An 11,908-nucleotide genomic window follows, 5' to 3' on the forward strand; every position below is an offset into this window, starting at 1 on the left:
TCGGTCGCATTTAGACGCTATATAAAACCAAATTGTATTACAGTCTACTGTATTGTTAATGTTGTTTCCGAGGAAGACTGGAGGCGGCAGACAGAGCCTTGGAGGGTTTGAGCTCCCATCAAAGGGGAACTCCATCTCAGTCCTGTCTGCTCGAGGCCACGTTAAGCTCAAGGCCCTGCCCGCCCCGGGGACTGATTCTAATTACCGTAATCAATTAAATCCTTTATTTATAACCAGCCTGGAGCCTGCCGAGGTGGCAAGTGTCTCTCGCAGGGGAGGGAGACCTTAAGTCATCTCGCAAGACAAGAGCTTCCGCGGCATCTCGTGTCACAGTTAAATCAAAATGGGTCACTCCGAATCATTCTCTGTCCACCGTTTGATTTTAAGGCCTCTCGATTTCTCCAGGCACTAACTCCAGTTTTCTCCCACACATCCACACTAAATAAGGAACTGACCAAACATTTCTCACAAGACACCCCTCCGAGGGATAGCCTTGCGACTTGGTGGAGTTTTCTTGGATTCAGGGTGTAATTAAAATAATTATGAGAATGTAATATTATGTAATTTATGTTTCTGGGAAAACCCCGAGGCTCTTTGTCATGGAGGTCCTGGTTGGTAATGTTTTGCCAAAATCTTTTTAGCAAGCGCTATGACCGATGGAGGAAACTAAAATGCCCCAAGGAAAAAAAACACAACACTAAAAGGACGCACATACCAACTTGGTGTACTGCTATCTACTAGCCATCTTGCAAACTAGCGGTTATCAGAGTTTGAACCACTAACCATCATCTCCAACGTGCTAGATCACAGGCGTGAGTCACCATGCCTGACTGGTGCTAAAATTGAACAACCGGTGTGCAAAAGTCACGGAAACTGGTAACCCAGCCTGTGATTAAAATATTGGTACGCAATAAAACACAAATATAACATATGCACAGGGACTGGTTAAGAGTGCCCAGTACAGGTCTGTGCCGATGACAAAGTTGTTCGGAATGTACCCGATTACAGCAATTATAATAAACTAAGCAGGTTTTTAGTCAAGACGGTGCTTGGATGGGCAACCACCAAACACATGCCGTGGGGCTAGATTGTGGGTAAGAGGGCATTGTTGTGCTGAACTTCTCTACTCGTACGCCTATGTTCCTTGCCTTCACCAACCCGCGACCGAGCAGCATGGTGGACTATGCTCATGACGACCTCGACGATCTGCACGGCGTGCGGAGGCCCTTGCCCAGGAGTGGATTGACAAAATAACTTTACATGTGTAGATATGCACCCTGCCACGTGACCCATGTGTGGCTGAACTCACTCAACGATACTCGGACTGCTGCCTTTTGAGCCACATCAATCAATTCAGTATCGGTCCAACATATGTCCCACTATCTAACGAATTAAAGAGCAAATAGACGATACCAGCAGGGGTTGTGGCTTCAAAGGCAACTTAACAAAAAATTGCAGACCAAAGCAGCAACATACACTCGCTGGTACCCAGGAAAGCTGTGGAATTACAGGGAGCTAAGGGTAATGCGTACGATAGTTACTTATCCACCAGCCCCACGTTTATCTCCTCCCAGCGTCAAATACAGCTGAGCCGTGTGAAGCTTCAGAACGGCACGCGTTTGTTGGTGCGTGTGCGTGTACACGTGCAGCAGGGAAAAAGAAAATCAAACCAAGTGCACTGCACACTCGTTGTGTCTGAAAAATCTAGCAAAGGATTTCTATTTGTGATGGTTTTTTTATATTAATTTACACCACATTTCTAAAATCTAGTTCACGCACTGACTGAAATGGAGAAATGTGCCGACGATTTGGGGAATTGTGGAGGGTGCGTTTTGATGGTTTACAATTCGGCTTTCTTCACATTTGCCAGTGTTTTCAAGAAGCCACTGTTAAAGTGCAATCTACAACTATAAGCCGGTGAATATTTCCGTGCGAATGAAGCGTGTTGACCGAATTCATCAGTGGAGTTTATAACAAAACGTGCATTGGTGTTTGACCAATGCACGTAAACTAAGGCTGAAGCCTCCATGATGATTTTCTGTGTAAAGAAATATCATTGTATTAATAATGATAATATATTATTTATCTATAAGATCCTCTTTGCATCTCAACCTTTTTTCCGGGGCTTTCTGCAATGGGAAGTATAACCAATTCAGTAACAATAAGTATTGTCCGCGACATCAACAGCTGTGACCATGGTGACACCTCAATCCCGTGCATGGGATAAATATTAGAGCACCTGAAGAAAACCCACATCTATGAGGGTGGAGTTTAGGTTAATAGAGGGGTTCATAAACTCACTTGACATATTCTTGTCTCCTAGCCACCTCTCACTAATCTATGTAAAATCCACCAATGCTCACCACCAATTTTTTATTTTTACTTATTTTTTTGACCAGATAAGTCCCACTGAGCTATATATCTATTTTTCAGAAGCGACCTGGTTATCACAAATGATAGCCCAATGAAGTGGGGCTTATCAGGTCAAAATTTATAGTGACCAAATGCTCGCCACACATGTTTTTTAAATATCGAGGGAAAAAACGGGAGGACCCGGAGAAAAATCCACATGACCACGGGGAGAACACGCAAACTCCAAATCTACAGGCATCAGGGTCGGGACCAAAGCCACAACCTCCTTATACCAGGCGAGGTAGTTAAAATCTCGCTATCACACGAAGCCATTACATATGAAACAAAACGGCCCTCCCCGTTCTCCCGTCGCGCACTCCACCCACACTCACCGAGCCGCAGCTCGCCAAAGTTGCCGCATCCGATCTTCTTGCCCACACGGAAGTTGGGCCCCACCATGAGCACGCCGGAGCTGGGCGCGCCGCTACCCCGTGAGCTCGGCCCGCCGCGGCTCACGCTCGTCCGCGACATTCTCTTCCCCTCCTCCACCACCTTCTTCTCCTCGCCGCTCGGCCGGCTGACATCCATCCGAGCGGCGCCCCCGGCACTCCCCCTCGGAGAACGCGACGGAGCTCCGTTTGACCGTTTCCTCCGTCGTCGTCACTGCCGTTCGGCCTCGGTGAGCAAGGGTAGCCGGTGCCGGGGCGGGGGGAGGGGGGTCAGGCCCCCCTTGCCCCTTTCGTCACGACCCTCCTCGTTGCTTCTCCTCCTCGCTCGTCCTCGTCCCTCTACCTCCTCCTCCGAGAGCCGGGGGGAAAGGGGAGGTGGCGCGAGCGGAAGCCCTCTCGCTCACCGGCGTGCCACGTGAGTCATCGCTGGCCTCTCTCGTTGAGCGCTAGAGCCTCGAGAGGCATCCTTGAGTGCGGCGCGCTGGGCTGTGACGACGTGACGGACTCTGCATGCAGAGAAATAAGCGAGAAAACAAACATCACTAATCTCAGCATCACACTGCATGTGTCATCCGCGATATATTAAAATATTAACAACGCTTTGTCAATCCACTGCTAGATGAAGGTCTCCCCAAATATTCAGTCATTGTCTCCAGTGGTTATTAAAATCAGAAATATCACTGAATAGAAAGGAAGAGATGGAATTAAAAACCAAAGAGCCCTTATCTTGTAGCTACGTACCTACGCTCAAACGCGGGCTGTTGGACACAAGTGAGGTTTTGTTAATGAGACAAAAAGCCTTTCAAGTGACTTTCAGCCACACAGCTGCAGTGAGCTCGTGACATCATTACAGTGCTATTGCCATACATTCTAGCAGATGGCTGCAGTGACATCACTAAAGCACTGTGGCAGGGCACCTTAAATTCACTGTAAAGTCTGTATTCATTACCCAAAATGTAGACATGCATTAGACAGCCTGGAACACAAAGCTTACGTACATATTTACGAAATAAGAGCTAAGAGTAAATAATACAGACAAAAGTTGATACCTACACCACTGAACTGATGTGTGTCTCAAACTATGATACGATATTTGGTTTAAGAGCTGTTTTGGTTGCATTTCCTGTGATGCAACTGAAACCCCACCTTGATGCAACATTTCAAGCATAAAAAGCCTGCCCATTGAAAAGGGCCAAAACCAAACACTACTGACGAGGTCCTATACCACTGGAGCCAATGAGGTAAAAATAAGTCAGCACACATACGAAACTATCGTTTACATTCAATGCAAATCAATGCACGCATCATGGACCGCACTGGCCCTGCTGTGCTGGGGGAATGATTCCCGATGGGTTTCCCCCGAGTTGAATAGTATCAGGAGCTCAAGTGGACAGAGGTGGAAGGAGGTTCGGGCGGGCTAAGAAGAGTCCAGGCCTTGAACGATTAACATCTGTCGCGATTTAACGGACCGTCACCATTTCATTCGCGATTCAATTTGACAATTTATTACGGAGCCTCTGTTGGCTTCAGGAGTCACATTATCCAATATATAAAGCCTAAATAATTAATTTCAGAAAGTACGATTCGACTCAATTGTTGCGAGCGTAAGAATCTATTTTAATTGACGCATTGTCACACATATAATGGGCTTTGATTACGGCCCAGTGAAGGTTTCCTCTTGGCCGTGGTTCACAGCTATCTGACGTTCACATGGCAGTTGTTTTTTTCCAAAACAAATCTACATAATACAACACAGGGATCGTTGGCAACTAGATTATTTTGCAAGTGAGACATGAGGTGCAAACAAAGCACGTAGAGTTCAATAATCTATTCTAGGTTGTTGACGGGACCCCACAGGGGTACAGTGTATGATACCTTGCAAACGGAACCTTTGCTCTACAGTACAAAGGTTCTTTTTGCAAGGAGCACCCTTTATTAAAATGATAAGGCAATTATTTTTAATGATTGCACTTATACATCTACCGCTGGGGGGGGGGGGCGGCACTTGATGTGCCGTACACGGAACGACGCTCCAATAAATCACATCCTTATTCTAATCCAGGTGAGAATCCACCACCACCACCGAACGAGGACAACATAGACAGCTGATACAACGATTTGCATGAAGTCACGTTGATAAAACATGGCTTTCTCGCCAACACCGAGCCCATGACACATCCGTCTAACAAAGCAACAGCTCTCAAGGTACGCTGCAGCAGCAGCAACAGCATCGGTCTCGGGATATAACCTGGAGCACGTAGGGCATGCCCTAAGGTGACCTCCGCAGGCTGCATCGATGCGAGGAAATCTGGCAGTCGCGATGGCGCGGGCTCTCGACAGCTGCGCGGGTGCAGGCAAGGTCTTCGCTTTACACGGATCCTGATATAATTCCCCAAGGTGAACTTTCATTCGGGGAAACGTCGACTCGGATGTTCAGAATCACAATCTTTATTTATACTTGGGGGGGGGGGGAGGGGGTGTGAAGCAAGCTCCTTGCCGCCCCCCAACCTCGAACCTATCAAAGTGAAATGTGGTAGATGGTCATGCTGGATTTGGTGTGACGCTTGTAACGATTTGTTACAAAACTAGCGTGCAGACCACAGGATTTCATTGGTTGAAATCCGTCATTATTGCGCTGCGTTAAAAGTGCAGCTTCTGCAGTGATTAACGGCCATATGGCTTCTCTAAATGGCATGCCGGGGGTTACTGGGGCAGACTGGCAACCCATTGGCGAGAGTCTTCAACTCTGCCCCCTTGGGAATGTGGCAGTCACAAGTTAAAGTTCTTTGGGCAGAAACAATGAGCAGCGGTGGAAGCTTGCCGACTCGGTGGCCATGAGAAACGGCGACTGCAAACCACAGCATTAGCACTACCCAAGACAAAACCACAGGCGGTAGGATCAGTTATGTAACAAGTCACTGTGTCCAGCGATTCGATTAAAATATATATTGTTTGTCTGTTTGCCATCTTGGTTGTATGACTTCTGGTTAAGGTCATTTGTGAACTTTGTTTTCCTCTCCATTAGCCTTAACGTTACATTTGTATATAATCTGCATAAACTGGTAAATAATCGATACTTGCATGAACAAATCCTATGCATGCGCCGCGTGTGCAAGTATACGTTTGAATCGATGAGTTGAAGCACAGTTACCTGCCTACAAGACACTGCCACACCACCAGCAGGCACAACCAACTTAAATACATTAAGAGCCGCAACTAAAACAACCACAACACTCAACATCGAACCAAAGAATGACGGCTGTTAAATCTACCACGGCCAGAGCCTCTCCTGCCAAAACACAAAAGCCAAACGAAAGTTAACGCAAAAAGTAACCACGACACAACATAAACCACAACCACGGCAACTACCACCATGAACAGTATCAACTACCAAAAATACCAAGTACAAGTGCGACGACTAGAATAGCCACAACATCAAATTACAGCAAGAACAATTAGCACTGTAATAGCCTCGACATTATTTCACCAGGCCCCGACCACTATACTCCTACTACTACTACCACCAGAGCAGTCGCAACATTCAACACCAACCACACACGTAGCGACTACGACAATACCTGCAAAACGCGGTTGTCTAAGTATGGTGCGAATCAAGTTCAACATACATACAACAAATACAACAAGCAATCTCAAACACACAATAACCCAACAAGCACAATCTCAAACACACAATAACGCAACAACCACACGCGGCACAACGGCTGTAACTGTAACAACATTCTAACACCCACAATCACTACCGTAACTCTTGCTACAACAGCCAGAGCTCAGACACACCAGGAAGAACCACTGACAACGTCTACACAAACAGCCTCAACATTAACTCAAGAATCACAACCGCACCCAGTACAGCAACAAGCAGCGCGCGAACCGCCACCTCAAACGGAGCCAAGCGCACAACAATCACAGCCTCGCCTCCTACAATCTCCACTGCAACATCCACAACTACTATGCCTACTACAGCCCCAGTATGACCACACCTAAAACCTTAAAGCCAACAACAAGCACCACAATTACCAACGTGCACTCGCCAATAATTCCAGCCAACAACCACGCACAATGCCCACCGTCACCAGGCAAGGTCCAGACAAAGCTTGCACCACCACCCCAACAACAGCAGTGGAATAATTGTCACCTCGAGACACCCAACAAACACAACCACCGCTGCCCTAACGAGAAGACAACCATTCACGGTTGAACACCGCAACTCACACAACTACGGAACTACCACAAGCACATTACACGGCTTAATTACCACACTGAACAACCACCGCCGCCAACACCCAGCACAGTAAGCAACCACAATTACAAATACCATACACTCAACAAACACAACTACCGCACCATACAACCTCCTCCACCACCACCGACACCTCAATAAACTCGATAAAACTATCACCCACCATTACAATCGCCTTACGCCCAACACAAACACATCAAGAACCACCACGCACGCAACACCGCTTCAGCCACTTCTACACGCATAGCATATCCGCCAGAGCACCCATCACGATATAATACGACAACGACAAACCTTGATACACTAAAAAACACAACCACCAACAAAGAATTCCCACGACTCCAACTGACAGTGCGTGAATCATCATCGCCACGTTACCTGAATTAATCACACTCACAAATGCATTCAACACGTCCGCCAAGACGTTACGCGACACGATAAACCACCGCAATAACACCACAACCACCACCGCTTATTGTGTAACCACCATTCCCAGCATGCTCCACATTAACCACATTCACTCAACCTTATTAACACAACCACCACCACCACCGCCACAATTACCATACTCGCTGTCTCTACACACACAACCTACGTCAGACCCACCACAACCAACAAACCAGTAGCAACCACTTCTAGGAAAAAAACAACCAGGTACTAGCAGCAGCACCACCACCACCACAACCATTCCCTTTGTAAAACCACGTCCGCCCGCATTTCTCTCCCTCATCCCTCTCTCATCGCCATCACGGGCAGCGAATCTCACGCGGAAATACCGTGGTAGTTTATAGGTAGTGGTGATGATGGCGACGATGCTGCTTGTGATTGACTAGTTGTTGGTGATTGCTCTGGAATGAAGGCGGTGGTGGTGGTGGTGACGGTAATAATTAAGACTATGGTACAGTACTGTAGTTGATAGTGGAAGACGGTGGTAGTTGTAATGATGATTTAGAAGTGGTAGTTGTGTGTAAGGGTTAACATGGGGTATGTTCATGTAATTAACAGTGGTAGTGATAGTGTTGAAGACATTGGTGCTAATAATAGTGGTGATTACGTGATATATTGTTACCATTGTTTAATTTAACCGCAGTAATGGTGATAACTGTAAAGTTACTTTTGGGTAATGGTGATGGTGCCGACAATGACGATGGTAGAGTAACATTGATAGCGTTGATGGTAATAATAATGGTTATGATTTTATATTAGCGATAATATTGACAGTGATGGTGGCGATGGTCGGTGATTGTGGCGAAGGTGACGATGACTATCGCGATGGCAATGGTGATGTGGTGAGTGTTGACGATTGGAAATTATCGTGGTCATGGGGGTTGATGGTGAAAGCGGTGATAATGGTATTATTGTTCGTGGCGATGGTCGGCATTGAGATAACGGTGATGGTATTGTAGCGGTGATGGTGTCGATGGGGGGATGCCAGTGTTAGCGTGGGCGTGAGACGCCTGTAACGGCAAGCACGACCGCACAGGGTGGGGAAGGAAGAGGCGAAGCTGCGATGCAGACGACAAAAACAGGAGGGGAAAAGGATGAGCATGGATGATGTGAGTGGTGAGCAAAGGAGGGAGTGTCAGCATGACGATGTTGCTGATGAGGCGACCGAGGTGCTGATGAGGTGACGTACCGATGGAGTAACATGAGGTGGCGATGCTGTTGACGACTAACGTGAGGGGACGGATAGGTATGACGACGGGAAGATGATGTGGTGATGATGAGGTGAGAGGATGAAGCGAGCTGGGTGATGTCGATGCTGATGTTTAGCGCTTGGCGAGAGGGTTAGCGAGGTGCATAGGTGGCGATGTGCTGAAGACGCTTGCGATGACCATGTGCTGACGTTGATGCTGGAGTGCTGCCGTTTTGCCGAAGATATTCTGATGATGATGATGATAAGGACCGCGGCCTTCCCTCCTTCCAGCAGTACGCGAGGCTCTTACCTCCACCCGCCTCCCCCGGGTATTGCACGGCTCTCCCCCCCCCCACACGTCGCCAACTAGACGCGGCGGCGGCGGCCCCCTCAAAAAGAAACCAAAACACAACCGCCACTTTTACCTTGGCGCGGCCGGTGACACGAAACAACAAGAGGCGTCGGAGAAACAGCGAGGGGAGGAATTTAACCGCAATTAGTGGGCACGAATTATCGCGATAATCGCCTCGACCGAGCGCGGAGCCGCCCCGCTCAGCGGCTGCGAACGGAAGCAGCGCGCGGCACCAGGAAGTGCCGTGACGTCAAATGGGCAGATCTGACATCACGTCCGGGGGTGTGGCCCAGTTGAGAGGCAAAGGTGGGGGGGCGGAGGGGGTAGCCCCCCCTCCGCCCGCCCGCGCCCCGTTGCGGGTTGACGTCACGTCCGGGGGTGTGGAAGGTGCGGGTACTTGAAAGGAGAGGAGGGGGGAGGGGTGGGCGATTTGGATTGCGTGATGACGTATTAGCCGGGGGTGTGGTTGTCGGGGAGTGGCGCGATCTGCGTGTTGACGTCGCCCCCGGTAAGGGCCCTGTGATGCGTGATGACGTCACTCCAGGAGGGTTTTCCCGGTGATGCGTGATGACGTCTCGCCCAGGGGCGGGGCGAATGCGGGGCTGTTGCCGGGGGAGAGAGAGGGGGGGGCAGCAGGGCGGCTGTAGTTATTTAGCAGGCAGGCTGTTGCTGTTGTGTCAAGGAGGGTGGCTGTTTGGCAAGGAAGAAGACTGTTGATTGTAAGGAAGGATGTGGGTAGGATCAAGGCTGTTGAGAAGATGAAAGGGGCTGTTGGTTAGAGGGGGGGGCAAAGGTCAATTGACTGGAAGGCTGTTGTTAGAATGAACGCTGTTGGCTGCTGGAGATGGTGCTGCTGCTGTTGTTGTTGAATGAAAGGACGGCTGTGTTGGTGGAGAGGAGGCTGTTCAGTGACGTGACGCTTTAACGATGGTTGGGGGTAGTAAAACAAAAATGCTGTTGATCGATAGGGGAAGGATGATTGTTGGGTTCCACGTTGAGACGGAGGCTGCTGTTGGCTGTGAGAGATCCTGCCTGCTATTTTATTGTCTCCAGCGCAGGGCGAGCGAGGGCCGCGCGCCCCCCACGACTGCCCGCGCGCCCCCCACGACTGCCCGCGCGCCCCCCACGACTGCCCGCACGCCCCCCACGACTGCCCGCACGCGTGGCCGGGCAGAGTGGCGGCTCCTCGCCGGGGTGGTGACTCGCCCCGCGTCACTGCCAGCGGAGACGCGACAGATGCCGAACTACAGAACTGAAGCCCGGCATAGTCCACCCACCAACCTAACAACAACAACAACCACCGCGATTCGCCACTAAGTGGCGGTGACGTCACCACGGCGCTTGTGCCAGGCTAGGTGCGCTTTCAGGTTAAGGCCACGTGCAGTGTCGGAGAGGTCACGGGACAGACCCAGCAGGTGTCATGAGTTGACTGAGATGACTGCCCTCCTACTGTGCCAACTTGCCTCCAATTGCCCATTAGCAGCGTCCTTCACGAGCCTCCTCCACAGAGGCCGATCCTGACACCGCTGGTACCGGTCATTGTCAATTCCACTCAGCTCCACGTCCTGTCGTACCACAGTCCATCTGTTCTCGAGCCCGTGCCGCGCCCGTTTAACCCCCTCTATCCGGCCGAACAAAAGCTGTTCCACGATTAGGTGGCTGGGCATGCGGGCTACATGACCCAGCCAACGCAGCCTTTCCTGCATGAGGAGCTCACCGATGGGAATTTGTCCAAATCGTCCAAGGATGTGTGAGCTCACACAATACAGCCTGGTTAAACACAGGATGGATCGTAGGCCTGCATGTTTCTGACCGGCGCAGATGTTCCATTAAGCGGATCCACGTTTCGCAAGCGTGTAAGAAGGGAGCGCATTGACTGTGGTCAAGAAGACCCGAATTTTCGGGTGCAGTGGCAGACCAGTTTGCGTCCACACAGCGTTACGCAGCCGTTAAGATATAATGCCGCTCGACTGATTCTGAATGAGACCTCTGCTGTCAAACATGCCCATGTATGGAAACCTCTGCACTCCAAAACTGCCCCGCCAATGTCGAGTTGAGGGGGTGGAGTGTCCGATGGCACAAAATACCCAGGCAGGTGCTTAGTTTTGGTGGGGCTGATGGTAAGGCCCCACCTCTTAGTAGCACGCTCCAGGTCAAGCAGCAGCGCCTCCAACTCCTTCTCTGAGTGAGCAGCAATCACCAGATCATCAGCATACGTAACATGGTTGACGATCAATCAGCCTCCCATTGTGTCTGTACTCGATGGAGATTCCTCCGGTACAGCCATGGAAGACTTCTCGAACGACGTGGTCGAAAAAGATGTAAAATAATGTAGGCGCCAGAGGACAGGGAATCACTCTCACTCAAGGACTCTGAAATCGCAATAAACATCCCAAAGCCCAGGTCTATTGATGATGTCATAGGCCTTGACCAGGTGAATAATGCAGAGATGTAGGTCTTGTTGGAATTCCCTACACGTCTGCTGTAGCAGACAGACAACATATCATCTGTCCAAGACCGTCCTGGCCTATTGGGGTTCTCGAAAGCCCCTCCTCAGCGTGCCTGGCAAGGCGATGTTGAATAATCCTTTCCCAGTACACTGAGGGAGATGCCCCTGTAGTTCTTACAATCTGTGCGGCCCCCCCTTCTTAAAGAGGGGGACCACCAAAGCATTCTTCCAATCCTGTGGAACCCGTCCAGTGATCCAGACTGTTATGATGTTATATATGGCAGTCTGCACACAAACGCCACACTCCCTCACCAACACACACACGCATCAGAACATCCAGCGCATACAAAGGCACGCATGTACCAACCACACATGTGAGCACGTGTAAACACTCACACCAGCAAGTACA

The 11,908-nt window shown here is 49.7% G+C and overlaps 1 protein-coding gene across 4 annotated transcripts in view; it reads right to left on the reverse strand.

Moving 5' to 3' along the window:
• LOC116940748 (casein kinase I-like) overlaps positions 1-9,320 on the reverse strand; it is a 44,359-nt gene extending 35,039 nt beyond the window's left edge. The window contains exons 1-2 of one of the 4 annotated variants that reach the window (XM_032950935.2): positions 9,124-9,320; positions 2,745-3,307 (exon numbers count right to left, since the gene is read on the reverse strand). In XM_032950935.2, the coding sequence (XP_032806826.1) occupies positions 2,745-2,940 (196 nt within the window). In that variant the 5' untranslated portion in view covers positions 2,941-3,307; positions 9,124-9,320. Of the gene's footprint in view, positions 1-2,744; positions 3,308-8,897; positions 8,921-9,008 lie in introns of those variants that run through there. The other 3 variants (XM_032950942.2, XM_032950950.2, XM_076067586.1) reach the window with 3 other exon arrangements.
• Positions 9,321-11,908: the final 2,588 nt, after the last annotated feature.

The sequence above is a fragment of the Petromyzon marinus genome, chromosome 1 (assembly GCF_048934315.1).
Source record: "Petromyzon marinus isolate PM22_M1 ecotype Great Lakes invasive population chromosome 1, UKy_Petmar_22M1.pri1.0, whole genome shotgun sequence".
NCBI classification, from domain to species: Eukaryota; Metazoa; Chordata; class Hyperoartia; order Petromyzontiformes; family Petromyzontidae; genus Petromyzon; species Petromyzon marinus.